At 41.9% G+C, this 27862-nt stretch overlaps 1 protein-coding gene across 1 annotated transcript in view; it reads left to right on the top strand.

The window, feature by feature from the left end:
• The window catches only part of cabin1 (calcineurin binding protein 1), a 39364-nt gene that overhangs the window by 9006 nt on the left and 2496 nt on the right, over positions 1 to 27862 (top strand). The window contains exons 22-36 of the mRNA XM_083912906.1: positions 95 to 356; positions 579 to 749; positions 1342 to 1431; positions 1582 to 1742; positions 1832 to 2043; positions 4380 to 4433; positions 4544 to 4609; positions 5255 to 5434; positions 6358 to 6752; positions 8973 to 9086; positions 16191 to 16354; positions 16450 to 16546; positions 16665 to 17348; positions 21058 to 21132; positions 25724 to 25976. Of these exons, the coding sequence (XP_083769032.1) occupies positions 95 to 356; positions 579 to 749; positions 1342 to 1431; positions 1582 to 1742; positions 1832 to 2043; positions 4380 to 4433; positions 4544 to 4609; positions 5255 to 5434; positions 6358 to 6752; positions 8973 to 9086; positions 16191 to 16354; positions 16450 to 16546; positions 16665 to 17348; positions 21058 to 21132; positions 25724 to 25976 (2978 nt within the window). The remainder of the gene's footprint in view (positions 1 to 94; positions 357 to 578; positions 750 to 1341; positions 1432 to 1581; positions 1743 to 1831; positions 2044 to 4379; positions 4434 to 4543; positions 4610 to 5254; positions 5435 to 6357; positions 6753 to 8972; positions 9087 to 16190; positions 16355 to 16449; positions 16547 to 16664; positions 17349 to 21057; positions 21133 to 25723; positions 25977 to 27862) is intronic.

Below are 27862 nucleotides of genomic sequence, written 5' to 3'. Positions count from 1 at the left end.
AATGAATAAACTTATATGTGTAGGGTTTGTCATCTTGTACTTTACAATCACACATCAAGTGCATTGTTTTTACTAGAAACTTGTCCTTTTTCAGGTTTGACTCCTGGGCAGGTATGGCTTTAGCAAGGGCCAGTCGTATACAGGAAAAGCTCAACTCCAATGAGCTGAAAAGTGACATTCCTATATGGAAACACTCCCAGGCAGTGCTTAACTGCTTTAAGAGGGCCCTGGAAATAGACAGCTCCAACCTTTCTCTTTGGATCGAGTACGGGACCATATCATATGCGCTGCATACATTTGCCTCGCGACAGCTCAAGCAGTGGCGCAATGAGCTCCCCCCAGAGGTGGTTAAACAGGTGAGGCACATGTTAACAGAGGCATCTTGTTGCTGCTCTGTATTTCCTGTCAAATCACATTAAGTCTGCTTTTATGTCAGATTTTCCATGTGAGCTAAACAGATGTCACATCCTGTCACTTTTGCTCAATCCACATGTGAATTTGTTGTAGAGTAAATTGATCTGTCACCTTGAGCTAAATTACTCACGAAGGCCCCACTGTGTGTGTGAGGGTTGTTTCAGATGGTAGAAAGGAGAGACTCCATGTTGGAGACGGCGTTCCAGTGCTTCCAGGGCGCTTCCCGTTGTGAGGGTGACAGCGATGAAGAAGAGTGGCTCATTCACTACATGCTCGGGAAGATAGCAGAAAAACGCAAACACCCTCCAGCGGAATATCTGCAGCTTTACAAAAAGGTAAACAGCTTCAGGTTATAAACTCAAGTTTTCCCTGATAATCAGCCAAGACTTGTGGTCACTAATTTATGACTGATGATGAACTTTGTTGTTGAGGTATTAATTTACTTTGGCCTCAGATAAAATATGCCATAAAAGGAAACCATCTTTAGCTGGAAACTGTGTTAAAGGATGTTTATTATTTCTGAGTACTTCCGTCGAACGGACAACAATTACTAGAAGCGCAACATAGGGAAAATGTAATAGAGTTGTTATGATAAAATCCACAGAAATAATAGCCGTAGTTAAAAGTAATTGGAAAAATCCTTCTGTTGATTGATTTTTCTTGTTGCTCTCCCTGGAGTTGTTTTATATACCGCCTACAGAAACTAAGATTACTGCCCTTCCACCCTCGCAATATTTTTTTTCCTACAGAGAACAATGTATGGAGTTAGTCATTGCTTTGTTGTTCTGACTAGATCAGTGGAGGCAGATGAACCTGCATGAAACATGACTGTCTTCTACTCCTCTTCCCTCCCTCCAGTTTACCTGTTCATTTATATTGCTACGTGATCGTGTTGGGTTGGTGAGCCTCTCTTCTTTATATTTACAGGCAGCACACTATCTGCATGAAGAAGCTGCCAGGTACCCCCGGAAAATCCATTACCATAATCCTCCTGACCTGGCCATGGAGGCCCTGGAGGTAAAATACCCACGGCCGGTAGCTCAAACACTTTCTTGTGGTGTCACGTTGATTGTGTTATGTAATGTAACTGTCTGAAAACATTCAAATTTAAAGACATTGCGCACACACCTGTGGACCATTAAGGGTCTTTTCTCTTCTTTCTTCTAGTTGCATTTCCGTCTCAGTGCCACCACCCTAAAATTATTAGAGGGTGAGGTGCCTGATCTGGAACATGAGCTCTTGTTTAGTTTGCTGGTTGAGGCCGCTACCGGGCCATTTGCCAGGGGGGAAGAGAAGAGTATGCCCACCATGCCTAGGTCCCTTGAAAAGTAAGCTAAAGAACTATCAGCCAGCAGGAAAAAACATTTGATCTTACGTCTGAACATAAATTGTCAACATTGTTCTCGATTCATTGCAGGGAGAAACCCCCCTCCATGACAGACGAAGACTTTAACTGTTCGTCAGTTTGCATAGGGAGCGTCCGCAACTCCCCCCATCCATCAGCTGCCACCCCAGGTCTGACATCACCTCCTTACGTGGCCACGCCGTTTGACCATGATTACGCCAAACGCAAAACACTCCGACGGCAGCAGTGGCAGCAGCAGCGGCATGAGGAGCAGCAGGCTGATGGTACAGTCCCAGTCCTAGACACTGTCTCTGGGGTTGGGCTCTTTGCCTTTTCTGCACTGGGACAGGAAGTCCACTGGGGAGTGCTCAGATTGCTAATCACCATGCTTAATGGCTTTGGTTTCAGTTACAACGATCCCTTGCACTGGGTGATTGGGATGTGGTAAAATGGGCAATATGGCTACTGATTATTTGAATAATTTGCTATGACAAAGCACCAGTGTTGAAATGGGTAGATATGAAGATTGAGTTTTGAAGAGAACATTAAGGTTTGGCATCTGTGTGCGTGTGTGTCTGTGCGCTGAAATAACATCCCTTTCTAGTCACTGCTTTTTTGCTGATCTTACTGTCTGTCCTTATCAATCACCTTGCTTCTCCTAATGTTACAAATTTAGTTTTTTTTGTAATTTCTTAAGACTAAATCATTAATGATCCTTAAACAGATTTGCATATCTAAAGATCCCAAGTGCTCATACGATAATAACCAAGCCTTGGTTACACCGATTACAAATTTATCAGCAAGCCCCTGAATTATTGTTAGAACCTTAATTTAATCCGGTAATTTATTAAGATTAAGAAACGAGAGAAGCACACAACACACGAACAACGAGCCCCACTAATTTTATGCAAACGGCTTTAGCAACAACTACAGACATCTTCACTATCAAAAGCTTAAATTCATCCAGCTGGGATACTCGACATCATTGGTTCTCAATGTTGGTAGTTTTTTCAGGTTTGTTAATAATTGAAATTATTATGATATAAAAAAAACATGTATTTATATTTATTTTTACAAAAAGCTTCATAGTTCAGTTAATAATATTTATATATTTTTAATCTGTAATAGTTTATAGATCCGTTCTAATCTAACAAATCTATATGTTTAACAGTCTACAAGGCTAAAATCTTCCTTTAATACATTACTCTTGTATTGTTCTTTCACGTAACTAAGACTAGAGTACTGTAAAACATCGAACCTCTGCTCTACTTGGCAGTTCTGATACACAGGAAAGTTTTCAGTCTTGTACACTTCACATAGAAATGTGTACTTTTATGTTAAAGCTCGATGTGAAACTAGAAAATGATTTTTGAAAAACAGGTCTGTGCATTAATATATATAGATGTATATTAATGCTTCGGTCATGTACATCTGGTACGGCATGTGCACACAATGGTCGTTATTTTTGTCTTTTGATTCACACACATTGACCATCTTTTATGTAAGCTCTTGTACTTGCAATCACATTGTCTTTGTACTTATGTCAGAGAAGGGGAAGTGTTTAAGAAAGTTCCAGTGGTAATTTATTTGGTCACTGAGAAAACCGCCACATAACTACACTTTGGATATCTGGCTTGTATGGGGGGGGGTAAAAGCAGCCTGGATTACAATTTCAGGAATTGGACTCAATATTTGTATTAGTATTGTAACTGCAGAATATTGTGAAACAGAAGCCGGTATGCTGTTTGCAGAAAACAGTCCTGGCCAAGCTTTGAAAATGACAAAAAACAGTGACATCTGTTCACCCACCCCATGTGTCACGTAAAGCTTGAATGTGCAAATAACGCAGCCATATTGCCCATGTTGCCAGTTTTGTCCCCTTTTCCAGATTCCTTCCTACCTACCTACCTACCTACCTGCCTGCTACCTCTTTGCCTGCTTGCTTTTACCACCTGCTTTTGCCATTTATGTGCATGTAGTTCTAATGGTGTGAATGTCTTCACAACTGGACAACGTCAGTCTTTTATCACACTTCACTAAATTGTCTGTGGTCACGTTTTATTTGAGTTTGGTGTGGGCTTAATCTGACAAAGTCAAAATCTCCTTTCAAGATATTTCAAAATCTCATATGAATCATGTGTTTGTCATTTCACCACTAATTGGATATAATTTCCAATTATGGTCAATTAGTGTGAAAATGTCAAGTCAAGAAGAGTGTGGCTGGCCTGTTATGGCAAACAAGGCTGAAGTCAGAAAATACCCTGCCACGCACACGTTTGCTCGCAGGTGTCTACTGTTTTCTGGTTTGAGTCCTGCTTAAAGTGTGTTGGGCCTGATTCAGACATGCCTTTAGCTCATCGTTATCAGGGAAAATGCTAATTTTATGATCTCCTGTTCATCATCTACACCTTAGAAGCATTCCATCTGGATTTTTACCATGTGCCCCTCTATTGACATTAAAATAGGAGGTCAGTTATTGGGAAAAATAACAGTAGCCAGGGGATTAACCACTGATCATAGTGCAGGCCTTTTCTGATCCAGGAGGGAAATATTGATCTTCAGAAATACTGAGAAAATTCAAAACATTTGCACTGCACTAATAGATTCGTGTCTGAATCAGGCTCTACATTTTCACGGGGAGTGGCATTAAATCTGTATTCGGTTGTCAAGAAAGGTGAATGATTAATCTTTTTAGGAAATTTGCAGATTTTCTTTCTAATATAAATTCAGAGATGCAGCTTTTCTTGATTATATTTTAAAACCAGCTCCCCATATCTTCAACAGCCTCACCAGAGTTTGACCATGATTACTGCCTGCCCAGGTCTTCAATGTGGCTGGCTTCCCTGAATGGTACTGCTCTTCAAACCCACAAAACTCTTCATTAAGAGGATATGTTTTTATTCCAAAATGAAGTGTATTCTTGCAGGGAGCACTGAATACATAGTTGTCAGTTTACACAAACCGTTAACTCAAGACTGTGAACCCTTTTAAAAAGTCTCCCATGTGCATTATTCACTGAAATAGCAAAAGCTTATTGCCCTTCTGATTCTGTTAATTACAGTTCCCAGTTTCTCAGTTGTTTTTTTGCTGAGGCTGCACACCATGGCAATTAAGAGGAATGCTGGCATTTTGGTTTTGGACCACTTAGAAAAACAAACCATCTCTCCTTTTTATAACTACATGTCATGAGGAATTCACCAATAATGATTTGTGGCTCATGACCTATTTTAGCTTCATAATAATGTGTTTCTCCCTTTCTTTCCTTCATACAATACATTCATTTTATTTTATTGACCAATGAAAGATTGTCCCACTTGAAATGACATTGTAATATTTTTTTTAAAACAGTATGTAAACCTTATTTTTCAGACAGACAAAAAACATTTTTATGTGTGTGTTTATCCATATTATCCCTAAAGGCTGAAGTCATTTCTATTGATCTGGGCCCATGCAACTGGCTGCATGACCCATTATGTTTCTGTTTTGTTTTGGCAGAGCGCAGTCAGGACAGCGAGGTAGTGATGCTCTCAGACTCCAACTCCACCCAGGATGCCTTCACAGATCCCACTAGCTCACAAGACAGCAGCCACAAACCTGCTTCTGGGAAAGCCAGTTCATCATCATCAGAAAGTACAACCCCTGTGAAGGACGGACAGTTTGCATCCGAGGACACAGGTACACTCATTCTGTGGCTGTGTTTACCTGTACAATTATATTCCACTAGCTGAATGCAATAGGTTTATCAGGGCTGCAGTCAACTTCTGTGAAGAATCGAATAGAATCCCAAACAGGTCATTTGTGTGAGATGTGGATCTAATGAGGTTTTTTTTCATTGGGAGGGATGGGTCATGGGAACGTCTCCGTTGCCAAAATTACTGTCTTAAAGAGGCAGTTGTAGGCTCAGCTTTAAAGCTTGAGTGAAGATGTAATTAATCTATTGGTACCAACCATGTAATGCTAGCTCAGGAAGGGGGCTAAGGCGGGGGAAAAACTGATATGACCACTTTCAAAGGAGTCCCATGACCTCTCACCTCCCAATGGGTTCTATGGGTACCCATTCTCCCCTTTACAGTCATGCCCACTTTATGCTAATCTTATGCAGTTTGGGGCAATAACCTTGCAGTTATTTTCATGCAGTACCAATTGTTGTCTATTCTAACATTGTGTATTTGAATATTTCTTCATACTGGTGTCCCTTAACAGTCTTGAATTTATAAATTGGGTCTGATTTGGAAAGCTGAGACTCTTGTGGATGAGCAGTTTACACAACAAAAGGGCTTGCCATCCAATCACTGAAAAAGGAATTCTTGCAAAAATCTCCAAATGCCAAACTGTTTTGATTCCAAATCACAGCATACAAATCACATTCACTTGTACTAGCTTCCACCCAACTTTGTCACCTTTTTAACCCCTGATGAGTTTGCCCCCCAGATGTATATAACAATACGTACAGAAGTATAAAATACAACAGTATGTGCACAAAAACCTTTAGTTAGACGTGACGTTTACGTGCTCCACATTAAGAAAGCAGATAACTGATCTAGCTTGCAAAACTCTGAATTCAAGTCCTAAAGTCTTTGATTAAAATCCTACTTAAGCATCACATGGAGAACATTCCGGCATCCAGACGGAAGAAAAGGTTATCCAGGAAGTAGTAGAAGCTGTGGTGGTGACACTTCCTGAGGCTTCAGCCCCCAAGGTATCTGCGGACCCATGTCCTCATCCTCTGCCTGTCCCAGCCACCCCTCCAAAGCCAGCCCTCAATCAACAAGCTGCTCCTCAAACCCCAGCCAGCGAGGGAAAGAGGAAACCAGAGCCCCCCGCTGAGGTGATCGAGGTACCCAAGGCCCTGCCCACAGAACGTGGCGACCAGAGACGAATGCTGGTAGATATGTGTGTCCGTGCTCTCTTCCTCTGCCTTGGCCGCTTCCCTCAGCATTACAAGAGTCTCTACCGGCTGGCCTTCTTCTACAGCAACAGCAAGACCCATCAGGTCAGTCCACCTCTGGTAATTGAAGTCCATTCTCGTTGCATTTCAAAGGCCAAATCATCCATTAAACCTAAGCCGTACACATATAATCAGTATCCTCTGTCATTAATGGTGACATTTACTGAAGATGGGACTTGCTAAGAATTCCTAGGTTTACTCAAAAGTCATATGGACCTTTTGCATTCATTAGTTCAGTGAGAAGTTCTATCAAAGCTGGGTTGGCTATTTGTTTTTGTTTTTCCATGGATTTTCCTGTGGGTCTGTGAGTTCTGCAGTAATATACGACTTGCTGAAACAGCCTGTGTTGGCTATGAGGCTCTGTGGGCAGAGGTGTGCGTGGGTGGTAGCGCAGTGCTCTCTCAGCCAGTTTGGCACAGTGAGGTTGTGTTTAGCTTTCCTCTGGTGGCATCCTTCTGTCAGCACTCCATTTGTCGAACCTTTTTAATACAGCTCCCTGTTCAAATGTTAAAAGAGAAAGGTCCAAGCTCTTGTAGTATGCTCATTTGACCTCAAAGTACTATATGTGCAGCATCATGGGTTTTATGACTCGCAGGGGTAGTCTCTTAATTTGCTACAAACCTTTTTTTTATTATTTAAAATGAATAAGTTAAATAAAGTTAATTTCCTTAAGGCTTATTGATAGAGGCTTACTCAGTCGGTAAAGTTTCCCACAGCTGTTGCCACTAATGGAGTTATTAGCAGAACTGAATGAAAGCAAATGCATCCTGGCAGGAACTTGATGACACAGTCCGTTGATGTAATGCTGTTGACACAGGTTGCTGAGCTGCCCTCACAACTTGACACATCCAGTGTTAAAAGCCCTTTTTGTTCTCAGGAAAGATGCTTTACTCACATTGACTAGCCAGCTTTATTGCCACTCCAAAGATGGAAGGAGAGGGAATCTGTAATTTCATGCTACAGCCTCCTGGGATTCTGAAAGATAACCTGAAGTGGCGTTAGCTCGCTATCTTTTCAAACAGGGCACTGGTGTAGAGACACTGATTTGTGAGTCATCGTACTGCAAAAAGAGGTCTGCATTTTCCTTATTGCAAATGAGCATACTTTCCTCCTTTAGGATATATTAAATATGCATGCAAAGATCCATCTGTTTATCACTTCTGTCAATCTATTCTAATGAAGGAAGATATCTGCGTAACCGGTTTTACAGTGTGACAATGGGCGTTGTCTTGCATGAAAATTGCGCCCTAATTGGCGACAATTGCAGTGGAAGTATTGCACGTTGCCGAAGGAGGTTTACATAAACTTTTGCATTCACCCTGCCATGTAGCTGTTCAAGAGGCCCAACTCCTGCTGCAGAAATCATCGTCTAACCATGACAGTTCCACCTCCAAATTTAACTGACTTCTTTACACACTTTGGGTTCAGTCTTTCCCCAGTCCTACGCCAAACATAATGTTTCCCATCAGACACAGATAAATTAAACTTACTCTCATCACTGAAGTCACTCTGGACCAGTTCTCCTCTGTCCACACAGAATGCTCCTCAGCAAAGGAGAGAGTCTTAAACGACGAGAAAGTGTGCCGAACAGATTCTTGCCCATATTCAGAACTGAACTGGCGAGCAACTCCAGCTGCAGTGTTGAACTGATTCCCCATTGAGAGTCTTCTCACAATCCTGTCCTCTTGTGCACTTGTTTTACGTGGACGGGCGGCCTTTTTGAGGGACTTAAATGAATCTGTGTCCATGTAGAGTTTCAATATTCTTGAAATCACAAACTTGGAACGCCCAACCTCTCTCTGATGGCTGAGAGGGTCATCCATTTGGCCTTCTTTGAACCTGCTATCTCAGGGTTTCAGTCACCTTAGAGCAGTTCGCCATCTTGCAAAGTAACCAGGAGAGCTGCCAGATAAATAGGGTGTGTCCAACAATTTAGTAAATTGTCACCAGGTGCCAGATTAACATCAACAACTGGGAGGGATCTGAAAGTGTGTAAAGTGTAATTTTGATCAGTGTTGTTTTCGCAAAATAATGGTTTTGGTTGAAGTGCCTTGGTTATTTAAAAAAAAAAAAAAAAACATGCTAGTACAGCAGTGGTATAGTCACAGCGGATAATTTATCAAATTCTGGACAATAAAGAATGACAATATTTCAGAATAAATCCAATGTTAATAACTTGTTCTCTAATTTTGATCCCCAGTGTATATAAAGTGTACATTCAAATGTATGTGTTTTTTTCATTTATTTATTTATTTCCTACCACAGAACCTACAGCGGGCCAGAGATGTGTTGCTAGGAAGCAGTGTCCCATGGCAACAGCTGAAGCACATGCCTGCACAAGGACTTTTCTGTGAAAGAAACAAGACAAACCTGTTCAATGTAAGTCAGTTCACCATGTTCACCATGGAAGACACCTGTCATCACTGGATTTATTGCTAATCCATTATAGTAACACCAAAAAATAATTCAAATCTCATTAAGATATTTGTAACAGATAATATTTCACTTGACTGACTTGTGACATAAATGAAGTTGGTCAGGATTCTCACAGGGACTTTCAATGAAAGTATTAAATAAAGACTCGAGTAAATTAGTAGTTCCTAACTGTAATTTAATAAATATAAGATTGGAATGACTGGCCCAATACCTTTTTAGGGTATTAGTGAAGAAAGTCTTATTCCACAAGCAAAATTGTCACCTGGGCTAAGACAAGGTTGCCGGGTAAATGTGTTGACACTAAAGTCATTCACTTCATGGTCAACCAATTCTTTTTCATTTGTTTATGTCACCTTTGGCTGAATGTCAATGTCAAGGCACAGATTTAGAATCATTTCCAGGCTTGATTCAAAGCTTATTGTGGTTTGGATGGAATAAAAAAAAAAAAATCCTATTTCAACCATAAAAAATGTATGTTTTACATACACACAGATGCACTGGTCATACCTGTGATATATGTGCCTCACTATAAAATACATATGTATGTTATGTCTTCTTTCTCACTTCATAATACACAAGTGCACAGTAGCAGTTAATGGAGACTCCCAGAGGAAGAACCTGTGAAGTGTGTCCTCATGTTTGTGGCTAATGAGCTGTCTTCGTGTTTGCTCTGAGCAAATGATTGGCGTACTACAGCAAGGTTTACCCTTTTCACACAAATTGTTCACGTAATTCAATTGGATGCTCAAAAATCAGCTCTCAATATAGATTACTAGATGTATTCACGGCTATAAATGGAGTCCCACAGTGGGAGCTGTTGAATTATCTGCCTCTGCTGGGTTCCAGAGGGAGAAATTACTATCTGACTCTGGCATCTGTTCCACATGTCATTTTATTTAACCCATTTCACTTGTAGCAGATATTATGTCATTTCAATGTGTACAGAAATTGGCAGGTATTCTCTTCCATCTGTGTGTGAATGCCTGTGTGAATGTGACAAGTAGTGTGAAAGACTAGAAAGGCGCTATATAAGTAAAAGTCCAATGCAAGCAGAATGTCATATCATGTCAGCGTCACTTGCCTAGGTATATTTTGGTGGTGCATGTTATTTTGGACATACTTGGTTGTGTAGGCTATAGAGTCAAATGCTGACTCCGAAAGGCTTCTGGTAATGGACTGTAGAAGTTAAGTGGGCCAGGTCTGAGCTGGAAGAGAGCTCTGCAGCACTCTGGCTCCCACTGGGTTCTCACAGAGCCCCTTCTGGAGGCAAACCTGTCACCCTGGCATACCAACTGTTGGAGCTTTAATGTTCCTTTCAAACGAAGCCCTCGCTCTGTCTACCACCAGACAATACAAACCTTTCGAAATACTAATCAAACATGCCTGTTTCATTGAGTCTATGAGTTCTGGGCAGTTATTACTTTAACAAGAAGTTGCAGAACCACATCAGATAGCCTGTATTTTCACCCTTCATTTTGTCAGCTTCGAGAGAGCGACAGCAGATATGATTTTTTTGCAATCATAAATGGATAGAAAGGCATTCTTCAGCACACCGTTTTTTCCAGGTAGAAGTGAATTTTAAATTGGAACTGGAAGACAGCTTTTCTGTGCTTAAAACCACTGACAGCAGCGTTTGAGCCTGATTAATCACTCAGCACCAGTGTTCGGTAGATATATTGTATGTGTTCAAGTCATCTCTCTGGTGACAGAATAACCAGCATGAGAACTCTAACAAATTGACAAAGCTTATCGATCCCATATCAAACATATGGCACCTTGATGTCGAGGAGACTTGACTCTCAGTTCAGCATACCAGCCTGCTGGTGAATACTGAGTTCCCTAATGTAGGTCATGATGCCCTACTTTTCCTCCTTGCTTTGGCTGGGCTACATAAACCGGGGCCTGCATAAAGTAACCTATATATTGCTGTTTAGAAATTAGCCAGATGAGGTTGTGCTGCATAATTTATTGGTGTAGTTACATTTAATTACATTTTGAGTAGTTGTTGAATGGGAGAGGGGCATGATGTACCTGCAAGAGCAAATGAAATCTGAGCTTTGTTGATTCGTCTGAATTCCACGCTATGGCACGGCATGGATGCAGCACAAATGCCCTATCTCGCAATGTTAACAAAAGTAAAAAAAATACACGATTTAGATCCGCTTAAAAATCGAATGGGTTCTTCCTTGGCTCATGCTTCACCCTTCCAACCAAACCCACTGACAAACCGAGCCGAAAACACGACCTCATTGGCCGAAATAATAGTAACTTCGTTCAATAACAACAATATAACTGAGTCTCCCAGACAAATGATTAGTGCTTTTTAATATGTCACAGTACAGTATATTATTATTTATTATTGATTCACTGACATTTGTATTGTGATACTAAGACTTTTGGACTCTCTGTTCTGCTTTGCCATTTACTTTCTGTTTGACATTTTAAATGATGGCATGTATGTGTATGAACCAGTGTACATGTTGAGAAGGCTCAGACTCTCACGACTCTACTTACTGCTTCACGTCAGCTGCTTGTATTTAAACTGTAATGGAGTAAATTTATCCAGCATATATCTGCTTTTTGATTAATTACTTGGCCAGTTTATATCTTCGCCCTAAACTACACAAATATTGTGGTGTGACATAGACCTTTGCAATCATCAAATCATCAAATCATCTTATGTTATTGTAATAGAATATCTTCAAACGAGTATTCCCAGCCCTTATATCAGCATATGAAGGCTGAATCGAATGATATTGGTTATAATGCTGCCATAATGCCAGGGCCTCTGGTTGCTCAGGACTACTGTTGTAATCGTGAGGAGTCCCTGTGCGTTCGCTCTGGCACGGTGTTCCCTACTCCCTCCTCCTCCTCCCCCCTGATAAAACACACGACACACGCACACATACTCTTGCTTACATATTCTTCTACCCACTCACACATTCTCTCTCTCTACGAAGCTCCAGAGAAAATGGATGTCCCTGTTGCTACAGTACATATCAGAAAAAACATAAATCCACCCTGAGCTTGTAACGTTTTAAAGAGCAGGTTCTGAAAGTATTCTGTATTTTTAGAATGATCACAATCTTGTTTGATTTGACTGCTTGAATGTAAATTTGCTTATAGGTAGGCCTCAGTGTCTTGTTTTGTTAGGTTAGGATTGTCTTCAGGGCAACGGTTCCACTTGTGTTGCTTGCCTTGGTGTGATGTATGACTCAGAAATGTGTGTTTTCAGCTGTGCAAAGTGCTGTAGGTGGAGCTCCACTCAGGAGAACCTTGTTATTTCTTCTTAGGGGAGGAGTATTGGCCAATGAATACAGAAGTAAAAGTTGATATTTTGATTTGCATGTTGGAGAGTTAAATCTGGCTGCCAGCGTGTTTTCCATTGCCTTCTTGTGCTCTGTTTTCACTTGAGCTTGACATTTTTCTGCATTTTTTCCCCCTTCACTCACAACAGGAAACAGGGAAAACAAGGTGTGTTTGCTTAGTATGTTTATGGTAGGCAGCTAGAGAGACACGACCAGAGTTGAAAGAGAGGGAAGGAGGAAGGTGAGGGCTGTTGTTTTTATACTGCTGCCTGAGGAAATACTCTGTCTGTGTATACGACACACTCTTATCTGTTCAGATAGCGCTGTTCTTCAGCGGTTAATAAGGGCTTATTTAAACAAAGCTGTTCTTATTTCACTCAAGTTTTCTGTGGCTCTGGTGTGCCATCCTCTCACTACATAGATGTGTTAGCACTGAGTAAATTTTTTAGCCAGTTTATATTCTCTTGTTCTTTTCCTGTTGCTCCGTCTTCAGGCTGATCACGCTCCACCCCTCCCCCTGGCTCTTATTCACTCTACTCATCTCTCGCTGTTGCACTCGTTCTGTTTCCTCATTACTCACTCTCTCTCACACACACACACACACACACACACACACACTCCTCTGTTTGTGTGGGTGTGCACTAATGGGCGGGAGTTCCTCCACTTGCCTCTGATTGGCTGGCAAAGGCCTACACGGATTGGCTGTACGCTGTGTATAGTGTGAGAGAACGGAAGGGGTGGAGGGGGGAGAGAACTCCAGCAGGCTGGGGTCAGGGGAGAGCGGAGATAGAGTGCGTGGGTGTTTTTGTTTTGAGATGGCAGGGTTTGAAAGCAGGAGAGGAACGAGTCTGCTTGTCTGTCAGTGGCATACTGAGCTTATAGGCCTTGCCGCTGTTTCTCCTCCTGCCAAGGCAACTGCCATTCTCCTCTTCTTCTGTTCTGCCGTGTGCAGCTGTGCTTCCCTCTTCTTCTCTCCTGCAGCTCTCGCTGCCCTAGCACCCAAATGCAACCCACCCCTTGCTCTCTGAGCGTGAGCCTCTTTCAGGGTGGAGGTGCCACCAGGGCTGCTGGTGCTGCTACCGCCAGCGGGAAACTGTCCAAAAGAATACTAACACAGGCAGTGTGGAGTAGCTTTCTTTGGTGATGGTGAGTCGCTTTCTCTCTCCCTCTGACTTTTACACAATCGAGCACAAGTTTCCATTAATTTCTGTGTGAGCCGAGTTTCCGTGTAATTCACTCAGTTTGTGTTATACTTATAGTGTGGTCTTTTTAAATCAGTGATACTCTTGTTGAATAGTACAGAACTGCAATAGGAAATGCCTTTTTAGCAAGTCCGACTGAGGTTCATAGTTGTTGAGATTACAGCATGTAAGATTTATGAGAAAATCTAGCAAAATATGTAGAATCATGTAAAATTACACCACCCACCTGCCAAATGCTAGCATTGGCAGGTAACCAGTCATCTTTTTCTTTAAATCTCAAAATCTAAAGTTGCAGTTGGCCGGACCAGTCCCAGCCTGGTCAGATGCGTACATGAACTGATGAAGCCTCTCGGATGAGAGGTGAAACGTCTTCCTAGATAAATTACCAAGTCCAGTTCCTTTTGACTGAAATTGCTTTGGGGATAACGATGACCTGGACAAATGAGAACATTCACAGGCTTATTGCAGTTGGCTGATGAAAGAGTGATATTGTTGTTACCAGTAAGCTGCACTAGTGACTGAAGGTTGCTCCACACTTTGTGCAACTTCCCTGCAGTTGATAAGTTTTACCACGGGTCATTTTTGTGCCTGTGCCTTTCCTGTCACTAGATGAAGTTGATAAGACAACGGGTTGAGGATTCTCCCCTCCAAATGTTGTTCAGCAGACAGCCAGCATTTTGGTTTTCACACAAGTAAAGGGTCTATCTGTACATTGTTCCTGTTGCATCAGTACTGCTTTATGTTCCTGTTTGTAATACATGAATAAGTGACTCATTAGGATTACTTAATGATGTGATGCGTCCCCTGTCAACAAAATCTGCTCCTCATCCTCTAAAACCAAATAGAGAACCGGAAAAAATGTTCTAAAGAAAGATCATCCATTTGCACCAAATGCTTCTCTTGTCATGTATTATCCCCTGTCCTGCTATGCATCTTAATCTCTGTCTGATGTTTGTATTGGCCACATCTGCCAAAGCTGTCGCTCTAGTTATCAAGCATTGGTCATATTTTCTCTCACAAAAAAGGGAAAAAAGATGCTTAAAATCGTTGCAGTTAAAGTCTTACAAATCTGCTTTAGCTGTTGCGCTACAGCATAATCTGTGTAAAGCCACGACTCTGCTTTTCCCTAAACAGATTTGCTGTGGTTTGATGGGTCTCTGATGAAGAATAACTCTGCTCCATTAGAGATGTTTTTCTAAGTGTGCGGAGCCCACCCCCTCATCATACTGTACTTGCCCTGTTCCTGTTTGAGGCATTTGCTAATCTGTGCATTGAAAGGTTAAAACCCTACCAAGCCCTGCCTGATTGCATCATATGATAATAAATCTTCTCATTTTCACACAGGCATTGGAGCCATACGCTTGGTCTACAGAGCTTTTTGTTGACCACTAAATCTGAGTTGGGAATATTTTCCCAGTTTGAAACAGCTCCTGTATCACCAGAGCAGAAGATATCCATTTCTAAAGTTTAAAGAAATCCATCTTTGCTTTAGGATTTTTTTTTAAGTTTTCTTAAATATAGACAAACGAGACTTGGGTTCTCTGGGATGAGTTTCCATATTACCTTTTAGAAGGCCATATTGTACCCTTTCTCAGTGATCAGGTTGTAAGTCTGTCCTCAGGAATGTGATTTGTTTTGATGGGTTTATTTTGCCTCTCTTTCCTGCTTTGTTCGTCTCCGGTGGCTTTGAAAATGTCATCTGACAATGGAGCTGTCTGAGGAGGAGCACCACGCTCCCGGGTGCCTTCAGCAGCTGAGGGAGCCATCTCATTTGTTTTGGTCCATCCTGATATGGTCATCTTTGTTTTGTCTCACACACTGAGGCACAGAAGCCATGTGTTATAGGACTGTACACAGCGTAGGCCACCATCTGCACTTGTATCAGTAGCTTCAAAGTGCAGAACCATGCCTCACTTCACCTGCTGAGAGGACATGTGCTCACAGAAAAGGTGGACTCGCCCATCAAAAAAAGGAAGAATGTGTTTGTTGGCAGCCGGTCTGCTGGTCTGTTGCATTGCTTGGACAGAGCTGAGCACTAATGAGGCTGCCTATCATGTGTGCACAGAGAAAGCCCCTCATCCCTCCCTCTCCACCTCCCACATGGCCAACCAGTCTGCAAGATCTCTCCTGCAGCCTTCCTATCCCCTCATTAGAGCTTTCTTGTTTGAATGCCATGTTTTTAATTCCCATTAATGCATCTTGCTTATTCCTCTACTTTCTTTCTTTTCAGTTTTTTCTCCTTGCGGATCGTTTACGTGTGTCATACACTCCATAGACCTTTGAAAACCTTGAGTTGCTGCAGAGAGCAGTTATGAAAATGGCTTGTTGTCCAGACAAATGTGAAACTAGTAGTTGTTTGCCCAATTTTGAAGAATATTTCTAACCATGTTTGGAAATCCAGTTCCTGCTAAACTAAAAGCCAAGGCTAAACCAGCAAGAATGTCTGTGCCACATTTCAACTTTTTTGTATATTGCTTGTAGCAACAGTCAAACTTAACTAGCAATTATGCTCTTTTTTTCCCCCTTGCCTCCTTCAGGGCATCTGGCGTATTCCAGTAGATGAGATTGATCGACCAGGAAGTTTTGCATCTCATATGAACAGATCCATTGTCCTCTTGCTGGAGGTGCTGTCTCAGCTTAAGGATCACGATACCCTGGTGAAAGTCTCTTTCATGCTGCAGAGAACCCCTGACCAGGGAAAGTAAGGAGCCATTTTGCATGATGCTGTTGTTTCTGTTATGTATTATGTATTTGTTCCATTACATCTCTCCTCTTGCTTCTTTCTTCTCCAATAAGGAAGTATTTACGGGATGTTGATCGCCAGGTTTTGGCCAAGAGAGCATTTTTCCTAACTGTAAAAGTCCTGGAGGACAATCTGAACAGTCTCACAGGGGTAAGGAAGCACAAATCACTACACACACACACACTCTCTAAGAGCTGAGAGCTGCTCAGAGTTTTGGATGTCTGGATTGCACCCTCTTTATGTCTTGACTGGTTCTGTTCTCTTTCAGGTGTCTGAGCAGCTTCACAAAGCGCCGGCACCCTCCATGGGGGAGATGACCACAACTGACACATCAAACAGGCCCAGTTCAGAGGATAGCAAACATGCACTGCCGAAGAAGCCTGGGCTCACAGAGGGGGGCTGTGTCACTGACACAGTCCCCAGGGAAGCCTCCCAGACACAACTCACTCCACCAGCACCATCCATAGATAAAGGGATTAAAGTTCAGGAGATATACCCTGGGAAGGTGGAGACTGCAGGGAGTGAGGGACGCAAAGCAGGGCCAGAGGAGCCCATGGAGTTGGACACTAGCCACTGGAGAAGGCCCCCTATTACCACAGATTCTCAGGGCAATCAGACAGAGGCCGAGACTTCCCTGAGCACCGCAGAGCCTCAGCAGAAAGTGACTGACAGCAGCCGGACACCAGAGCTGTCTCTAGAGGAGCTAAGTATCAGTTCCAGGCAGCGGCAGCTCCAAGCCTTAGCACCGAAGGTCACCGTGGCAGCCAGTGGGACTGAACAGGGGTTACTACGAAGGCCAAACAGAAAAAGGAAGCTTCTCGACGATGTGGAGTCCGGAAAAACTTTACTGCTCGATGCCTACAGGGTGTGGCAGCAAGGTCAGAAAGTCATGACCTACGACCTGGCACGCATTGAGAAAATCATGTCAGAGACTTATATGCTCATAAAACAGGTAAACCCATCTGTGCTGTGCACACATTATTGTTGCCATTATATACACGGCCATGATTTTTTGTTATTTTGCAAAATCATGCATGTTTGATGTGAGCACTCCTAAAATACATTGGGCTAGGGAAACCCCTCTTCTAACTGAAATAGTGAATCAACACTTACTGTAGAAGAGGGACTGTCCCTCTTTCCGCTTTCAAACACTGTGACGAATGCAGCTTTGAAAGTGCTGTTTCTGTTTTTACCCTCAGTAACCAAAATTCACCCCCTGCTGTTACTCCTGAAACGGGCTGCTCGCTCTAAAAGTAGTCCCACACCCACAGGGTATTTCTTTTTTAGATGAATTGGGATTTGTTTTTCTTTTTTTTATATGTCACAAGTAGGTGGGGAGCTGCTGTGGATCCGTCATTATAGATAATTTTTCTCTTTTAACTCAAATTGATGCATCTGCATTCCCACTATTTATATTTTGCAGTTCTTGGCCCTCAGGTTACATTTTGAACACAAATGCTCAGTCATTTTCTAGCCACTTTTTGCTCCTATATGAAGACTATGGAATGGTGAGCGACATTGTATGTAATGGCTGTAAACTGGTGCCAAAGAGTAAAAATATGTAGTGGCATGTTGCCATCACGGAGCCAAAGGTCCGTCTGTTGTGAGGACTCTTGTCTATTAGGCTGTATGTATTAATTTATAGTAGAAGCAGGGAAAGGGCTGCCATCAATACAACTGAAAATCATAAATCATTATGTTAACCTTCTGCGTAGGAGGTGTCAAAGAAGCAAGAAGTTTCTATGTATTTCTCTAGAGCAAATGTTTCTCATTATTTGAAAGTAAGTCCAACTTCAGTGCTTTCTACGGCATCGGTGGTGTAGTTGCAGAACAGCCCACATCAGCTCATACAGCCGTATTGAGCAGAAGATTAATGCTGGCCATACAGAAGTTGCCATGTCATTAGCTGTGTAATGCCAGAGAGCTGCAGCTGGAGTGGGAAGGTAGTGGGCGAGGGTAAGAGGAAAAAGAAGAAATTGGAGGAGATGGAACAGCTTTTGTTTCTTTCTGGTCTTGTAGGTGCTTGGGTTACAGCTAAGACTTTTTTCCTGCGCTCTTTAAGAGAAAGCAAAGAGAATATTTTCTGAGACACACCCATGAGAGAGTAGCCAGAACTAGCCACGACATGTTTTTCTGTCACCAAATGAGTTGTGCAATTTCCAGAAGCATCTTCTGTTTGTGCATGTACTTTCACAAACTGCATGTGGTTATAGTTTAAATCTGTATCTTGACTCTTATTTGTCCTTGTTTGTTGTTACCTCTCCATATTTCACTCAGATATTTAGTTACTTCCAACTGACTCTTAAAGGTCCTCTGTGTAACTTTCAGAGTCTCTTTTTATTAGTGACATCGGTGGCCGTTAGTGTACTGCAGTCAGCTTTAGCCTCTTGACATTGGGCAACTGCTCTAACCACTGTTCCACTGGCCGCCCCGGAGCTGATGTTTTTAAATTTATTTTTTATTGGCTGACATTATCCAATCAAGGGAGTATTTTGCTACATCAGCTAGCTAGCAGTTCGGCCGTAGCAGCACATTAGCCAGTGACCGGCAGCCCGCGGACCATCAGCCAGCCAAACCCCAGCACTGGGGGATCTAGTCCCAGACCGTCCTGAGTCCACCTCCCCGTTTGCTGCTGTTATACAGGACATCTGCCAACCTAGACGCTGCTGGTTAATTCGGTGATGTTAGCAGACTCCATTTACCTATCGCTGTGTTGAAGAGGGACGAAGGATTCGTGAGCATGCAAGATGTCACATCCTTTGCAGTTTCCTGGAAAATCTGTTCTTTACATAGAAGTGAGTAGGCTGTTCTAGGCAACTGAGAAGTGATACAATTAAAGAGCCACTAAATCCTGTGTTCTAGACAGACAGATCATTTCCTGCCATCAGAATACAGTATACTGTGTCCCGATCGGGGAGTGGTTTTATTGAGATGTCTTGTTGAAATTCGCCTAATTCTCATAGTAATCATTATGCAATATTGATAAGTCATCGCTGGCAGCTGTTTGTGTTTTTGCAAGGAATGTTTGCAGGAAGCGAGACATGAATTGAAAGCAGAGGAGTCCTCTGTGATGCACTGAAGCTTGACTCAGTTCATTTAACAATTGGCATCATTTGAAAACTAGAATGAGTCTGCTGTAAAATCCCTCCCTTTGGGGTTCCCTGAACCGCTCCATACAGCAGACTGCTGGAGGGAACATAGCAGCTGTGTGAGCAAGATTACTGCTAAGTGTACGATGTTGGGCTGAAGCTAAGCTCACTAACTCCCACACACTCACTGACTTGCTGTACTGGGCTGTAATGTGAGCCTTTCTTTACTGCTGCTGTGATCAGAGGAGCAAGGCATCCTTCTGGCACTGATACAGAATCAGAAGAATTTGTTGTTTATTTGGCATTAGAGGTGAGACTTACTAATGAGTAATTAATATGGTGACAAGTGACCTCAGAAATGTATGATAAATTTGCAGTATAGGCTACACTCACCAGTGTTGCATTAGGAGATTTCACTGAATCGATAAAGATGTGTGAAAAGATTAGACACTGGATTATAACTACATGCTAAATAGTAATTTACATTATTATAATTATTCTTAAACGTTTTCCCTACCTTGTACGCCTACACATTCTTTAAACAGGGCTTGATAGTAACAGTTGCCAGGTTGCCATTGGCAACCAATTCTTGTCCTTTTATTTGAAAAAAGGGACAGCAAAACTAACCTGACTCCGCCAGATGGATTGATTCACATGATTTTCATTTGCTCGGCATATCCATCTGGGAACTCTCGTTTGGAGATCTTTTGGGAAGGGGCGAAAATACTGGTTGCTGATTGGATTAACCATCTATCACCAACCTACAGGCCAAATCAACCAATCAGATCAATGAAACGTATGACAACAGAGCATCGAGGCAAAGCTCAGAAAGTAGACACCATGTCGGTAAAGGATATTCTTACAGATAAAAGGCCCAATTACAGGTTCCGGGTCCATATTCCAACAGAAGATATTCCAAGAGAAAAAAGCGCCAGCTAGCAGCTTGCTCGATAACCGCGGATACCGCCATGTTGTTTACACTGAACAGTCCCTTCTCGCTGAGTAACACTTACATCCGCCTCAAAATCAACGCTGATTGGACGTTCACTTGGCAAACTGCTCCAAATTTTCTCCAGACTGATCTGCGAGTAAAATACAATGGAGACCATCCTGATCTCACGGGGCTACAGAAAAACATGCACTCCAAAATAAACAGTGAGAGCTTAAAGCAGACAGTGCTGGTGAAAAGTGTCAATCGTATAACTGCCTAGCATTTTAAAGCTGATGCATGGTGACCAGCCTGGCAGCTGCTTTTAAAAGTTAGTGTTGAGCCTTGCTTTATGTCATACTTATTGCTTTTAATATTATTCTTTTTTTTATCTAATGTTTTTCTTGGGGAACAGTTGATTTTTCTTCCCTGTTGTTATATCTGTGTAGCCTTTGGTTGAAAATCTGACTGTGGCTCTGTTTTCATTTTATTGCCTTCCATACTTTCGATACTATCAAATGTGTAATTAATAAAATCCTTTCAAACGGTTGCATTGAATAAATATGCATATAAATGCTTTCGACAGCCTTGCATGTGAAGACATGTTGCTCTGCCCTAATACCCTCCCTGTTGTCCTGTTTCAGGTTGATGAGGATGTAGCGCTGGACCAAGCTGTGAAGTTCTGCCAGATACAAATGGCCACTTCTGCCCAAAGACAGGTAAAACACTCAAAACTCTGCATGCTCATCTCCCATCTTTCTGCCACCTCTACTGTTGTCTCCCCTGTGCAACATAGCTCATATTGTGGTTTAAAAATGTTTAAATTCCCTGTTTTATCCAAGTTGATGCCAAAAATTTTTTTTCCTCCATCAAAGTAAAGCTTTGATGAATTAAGGCTTTACTCAAGACAAGTTTATGATGCAGCAGCATTCATTTAGTGACACTATTTTACTTAGCCTCTAAACTAATGGCAGTATAAGCTATCCAGTCATGAAATTAAGTCTTTGATTGCAGTATTTCTATTCTATTCTATTCTATTCTATTATTAATGACAACCTGACCACGGTGGGATTTACTTTTGACACATCCTCGTAGGTAAGCTCAGTACAGCAGTGTCAAATAACAACGAAAAGACAGAAATCAACATTACATCAGGCATACGACTAGCACAACTCAAGTTTTTGTATGAGATGAAAGTCACAGCCAATATTCACATTTTGGTCTGATGCGTGTGCAAAGACATTTTAATACGAGATAAGCTGCATCCGTCATGGCGCTGCACTGACACACTCAGGAATGATTAAAGTCTGGTCTCCAGCTAGACAAGTTTGTTCTTTACCAGCCAAGCTAAAACAACATATCTGAGTTGTCCTGATGTTGTGCCGTACACCCCATCCATCTGTAAATCCAAGCAGGTTGAAAGCTAATTTTGAACGGGGGTGGCGTCTGGATCACCGAATGTACAGTGCTTGGGTAAAGCCCCCTTCGCCATCTCTGCTACCTGTTTTGCGAGGGCAATGTCCTTTTAGCTCTGCCCGAGACCACAGTGATTGGTTTTAACAAATACAAACAAGACAGAGACAAAGGCTGTGGAGATGGGTCTTGCAATGCGGCACCTGTGGGGGAAGTAACGTTTACTGCAGCGTCTGTAGTAAAATGTGCTATACAAATAAGTGACTTCAAGTCTGTCCTGCTTCAGCCTTTCAGTGCTAAATATAGCCTAAAGCGTGGTGTGAATGCTCTCTTTAGTCCCTTTAGCTTCACTCTGTAGATGCCAAACTTGTCATTGGTTTGAACCATAGACTGTATCAGGTTTCAACTGAGCATTGGTATGCATCATGCTTATTTGCATGGCAGGCAATGTGCGTATGATTTAAAAGGCAGGATTATCTAAATACATTAGATATGTGGTGCATTTGTGGGTTTAGCTGGCACTAAACCAGCTATTAACTCAGCTTTGTCTTCAGTACTCGTATTCTTTATCGAATCATTAGTTGCTCTGCCTGCTCGGCCTGCTCGGCCTGCTCTGCCTGCTCTGCCTGCTCTGGTGACTCCCCCTTCCTCACATCCCTCCTCCTGCCCACACAGTCAACAAGGGTCTCTCTGCCCACATCCTGTTGTCACGGTGATATTCCCCCGGACCGCAGGCTCAGGAGAAGTAGCTGCGGGCAAAATACTTTTTCCTTTTTTTTCTGGTTCACTGATCGTATCATCTTATTTCCTGTATGAATCTTTTTGTTGTCTTTGTTTTGTCTGTACATTCCTCTGTCTAGTTTTTACACAGCACAGAGATAATGGTGTCACAAGTCACATTTTCAAAAGTCTCAAAACCTGTTTGGAACTAGTTTTTTTTACTACTTGCTTTTTTTTTGGCACTTTGAAAATCAGTTCATAGTTGTTGTCTATTTAAGTGTCAAACTCTATAATATCTTGATGCACTTAATGTCCACACCAAATGTTTTAAAATCGTTGGCTTATTTATTTCAAATTTTCAAATTCTGTACTTAATTTATGCTTTATCTTAGAATATATGTATATATAGTTGAGCAACAATTGTTTTCTGAGTCTTGAAAAGTTAAAAACAGAAATATGTTGAAATTTAAAAAATAACAAGGGTCTGAAAAGTGTTTTTCACAGCTGAAGTGTCAAGGAAAGTGGATTATGATTGTTAGATATACAGCACCTGGCATCGATCACACTTTATTTGTATGGCAACTTTGATCCAGGTTAACGCAGTTCAAAATGCTTCACAGATGACTGACAGCCGATAAGTTAAGTGTAGACTATAAGAACAACAGAAAAGACAAAAACATTTTACCAATTTTAGAACGAAGGACACAAGACAATAAAAAATTTAATAAAATAGATTTAAAGGCTATAATAACAATAATACGTAAAACCGAGTGGAATAAAAGTAGATTGAAGAACTTGATAAAGTACATTAAAAGGACGAAACAACAATAACAATGATTTAAAAGCTATAATAAAAATAATAATAATAATAATAATAGTAGTAAAACAGGATGAAATAAAAACTAGATTAAGAACTAGATAAAATAAATTGAAAAGACAAAAAAAATTGATAAAAGGTGGAAAATATAATGTAGAAAATTACTATGGAACACTAATATTAATAAAAATCCTGAACAAAATACAATGGAACAACACTTTATGAATACAATAAAGTAAGTGAATAAGTGCCCTGTGATAGACTGGCGTCCTGTCCAGGGTGTAACCCGGCCTCACGCCCGATGTCAGCTGGGATCAGCTCCAGCCCCCCGTGACCCCGACCCCGGGATAAGCGGTTGAAGATGAATGAATGAATAAGTGAATAAAATAATGTCTACAAAGCCAGCTTAATGAAAAACCTGGCTAAATATGTAAATTATGTTGGCATAATTGACTTGCGAAACATTATAATTAACCTGCAGGTGGCGGTTTGTGTTCTCGTCTTTCCCTTGATGCTGATCAAATTCTTGTGCGTACTACTGTAGCTTTTCCCGCGGATCACTGTGCCACCGGCTCATGTCATGCTTTACATTCGGTTGCTCTTGCATGTAGTGGGAGATGTGAGTAGGCACCTCGGAGTTCTAAGCTTGAGGGCATGAAAAATTCTTGCCTGCTTCTTACAGATTCACACGTCCCTTCAAGCCCCCACAAGTGCAGAGCGAGATCTCGCACACATAGCTCAGAGCCTGAAAATTGGCTGCTGTGCTCAGCGTATTGTTTGCTCCCTCGGTTTGACTCCATGTCACGATGAAAGCGTGACAAGGTGACATGACCCGCTCCTTTGTTATTGTCACTCCAAGAACATCTGATCAATTTTCGTAATCTCTTTGCTTTTAGCTCTCCTCTTCTTGGGGAGACGGTGTAGATCTGAGAGACTTTATGGAGGTACTTCTTTAAAACACTCCAGTCCCACCTCCTGTTTATCAGCAGGCTTGGACCAAGGTGTTCCTCATCAAAGAATATGGACATTTGCTTCCCAAAGAAGCTCCAGTAGTGGCAATTAAATTAAAAATGTGTGATCAGCCAGTCACTCAGTTGTGTTTGAAAGATGACCAAAACCTGTAAACAACTGATCTGCTTTAAAACCCAATCTCGATAATTGCACAGGACCATCTTTCAATTCACATCGTGGGATCTGAGTGTTGCTGCCAGCAGCCCACTCTCACCACACAGCAAACACTCGAGGAACCTACGCGCTGTCATGTGCTGCAATCTTTTTCAGGTACATTGTTTTTCTAATGCGCACGGTCCAGCTGACTTGTTGGTTTCTCTGCTGGCGATGTTTAATTCATGAGATATGAATCATCAAAACTGGCGATGGAGCCGCTGTGTGCTTGAAGCTGCTATGGAAAGGATCTGACTCCCTTTTTTTTTTTTGAAGGCTGCTCTGTTTGTTTGATTACCCTGTGCTCTGCTGTGTGAATCCCGGTGGGAGCTCCGTCATACACAGCTGTGAGTCAGAGCACAATTTGCCTTAAACTCTCAGCAGAGAGCCTGAGAAAACTGGTATGAGAGCTCTGTCGTGCTAATCATTTTTGATTTGATAATGCCAAATCATCTTGTGCTAACGTACTGTACCTGTCAGAGGCTGCTTGTCACAACGGTAGTAGTTAACTGTAATAGATGTAATAATCAAATTTACCACTGATATAGAAGCACTCTCCCAGGGCAAATCTGAAGTCGTGTTTGCCTTTTACGTGCCTGCATAATTAATGCAGTACAATTCTGTGTATCCCTTCACTGCATGTAGAACTCATCAGTCTTCAGCTTGTTAGATTTTGACACGGCTCATACATAGGACTGAAGAGCTGGGCTTACAGGCTTGTTTTCATCCAACTTTTCATCCATTTCAGCTGAAAAGTAGAGACGGTGTATTCATTTCTTTTAACTGTGCTCCTCGGTGTTGCCATGACAGCGGCTGTGGGAGCAGGGCGGCTGTTGTCACAGGTTGTTTGTGCAGCTCTTATGTTTGTAAGTGGTCCTCCAAAGGACATACAGGAAAGTGGCTCAGAGGGATGTACAGTAGTGTGGTGTAGAGCTGAGCTCCCTGCCAGCACCAAACATGGAGTCCAGGGGGACAACATCGCAACTCTGTTAAGGATTTCATTACTGCTTAATGTGATAGAGCCTCGACCGATATTGCTAATGTGGTGAAAATTGGAGTCTCTCTGACCAGATTCTGTCTCCAGGGAAGAGGATGTACAGTTTTTAGGAAATCTCCCTGAGCAGAGGAAGGTTCAAGCTGCAGATGGATCCCAAAGGTCAGCCACACATCAAGACCTCTTCTTTTGTCTCCAACAGTCTGCAGGCGACGCCCCTACCACACCCAAGTACACCAAGGACCACCGAGACATCTTCTTCCCCGCCTCCATGCCGACACCTGTCCTGCTCAGCCACACCGCCTGCCACCCGCTGTCCACTCCAGAGGGTCAAGCCAAGGTGGTGTACGAGCCCAAGTTGTCCAGACCTCAAGCCTCGGGCTTCCATGATCAGCTGCAGCACAGGAGAGCAGCTAGCCACCCCGCTGCAACCATGGCCTTCCTACCACACACAGGTACAGAGAGGCCTCTACTCTTGTTTAATGTTTTTGCCACAATGTAATGTACATGTATGTTAATAGGAGTTATTGCACCCTCTGATGCTGGGAATATTTTAGTGATCAAATGCTCTTTTGGTTGAACTTGGTAATAATGCTGGTGTGGTCTGCTGCTGAGGAGCAGTTGTCAGCTCAGTTTGTAAAGCTCCGTAAGTGCTTTAGATCATGTGACCAGCAGGGGGCGCCTATGGGCTTCCACAGATCTGTTACATAACAGCAGACTCTGGCCTGCTTATATTTTGGCTTTTGGGTTTCGTCTGTTCCCAAGCTAGAGTTTCAGGAATCAGCGTCCTCCAGATTGTGACTCGGTTTGACGGCGTAATTGCCGATCCGTATAATAAACATTCTGGCTTTCTGTTAATTACAAGTCTGAAGAGACAATTCCTCCTCCCAGGGTCTTGAGCTTGACTCTTCCATATGAAGTATTTGGACGTGTATTTTTCTTTCTAGTTATTAGATATAATTATTACCTGCAGTATTTTAGCAATCATTGTAGTTTTGTGAGGCCAGTAAACATCATTTGGAGACACTAAAGGCAACCCTCTTGTCGTCAAGGCACCTTTGATTTCTTCTCTGACAGATAAGTGCTCAGTAAGTGGAGCTATTTTATTTTCTCTTTCAGGCAGCTCTCATGTTGTTGGCCCATTTTCAGCTAATGGTCATCACAGGCTTTTGCTTAATGCAGCCTGAAACCCTCTCCTCATTTGTCCTCTTTGATATCTCTAGACATCTTTCAGAGAACAAACTTGCTTTTGACATTTGTGACCTGAGCCTAATGACAACCAGCTATACATAAAAAAACATTAGGGATGAAAAGGTAACAATTCTATAGCATCAGAATCCAATACACCTAGTTGCTGTTTGCGGTTTGTGGCTGTTTTTTTTAATGTGGAGTTAACGTTTTCTTTTTACGATCGATTACATTTATAATCTGTGTTCTATGTGTCAGTCACTGTACGGCTGCTCTCTGCAAGTGGATTTCTAAATCTAATGTTGGAAAATATTTGATCATTTTGGTTCTTGTTTACTTTCATCTTATACTTTGAGCAAATTCAAATTTTGTATTTTTTTGGTAAAAAGCCCTCAAGTGCAAAGCTTTAATGAATCAGCTGTTAGGCTCTCTGCAGCACAGCTCCATTCTTCTGGTTTTTCCCCTAATTAGGAAGCCACACTGCTGCTTCACAGCAAACTTTACTTTACTCTTATCAACTGCTCCATGTACACAGCGGGACATTCAGTTGAACGCTTTGAAGGTCATGTGACAAGCTCTTGCAAGCATATTATTCATCATAAATTTACTGGAAGTGTCTGTAACCAGCAGCTGCATATTAGCAATTTATGTGCATCTATAAGGTTTCCTGCACTTATTGAAGTTGGATGACCTGAAGATGTTGCAGATAAAATTTTAAACAATTTAACATAATCTCTTTGTATAATTGCCACTGTTTCTTCTCCTTTCGCTCCCTCTAAAACACACACACACACACACACACACAAACACACACACACACAGCGGTGCCACGGCCCTTAGCCCTGACATACTGTAACACAGAAAGTTTGCGGTTTGCGGGTTTGGGTGGTTGATTAATGGCCGGTGCGGAATGGTTCTCACGGTGGTTGCTAAAATGACAAAAGTGTTTTTTTTTGGCGGGACTAAATTAAAATGTTCAGTACAATCTGAAAAACGACATTTGATGCAGAAGACAAAATTTTAAAATAGCTGACGAAATTAAGAGAGAAATTATTTAGACTGGAAATAATGACTGATGTAATGACCTTTCCTCTACTAAAACATTTTGAGTTGACGATTAAAACTATGAAAGATAAAAAGGACTAAAATGTGA

Source organism: Echiichthys vipera, assembly GCF_963691815.1.
Source record: "Echiichthys vipera genome assembly, chromosome: 4".
Taxonomy (NCBI): Eukaryota; Metazoa; Chordata; class Actinopteri; order Perciformes; family Trachinidae; genus Echiichthys; species Echiichthys vipera.
The sequence above is the reverse complement of the archived record's forward strand: the minus strand, read 5'-3'. Positions and strand labels throughout refer to the sequence as shown.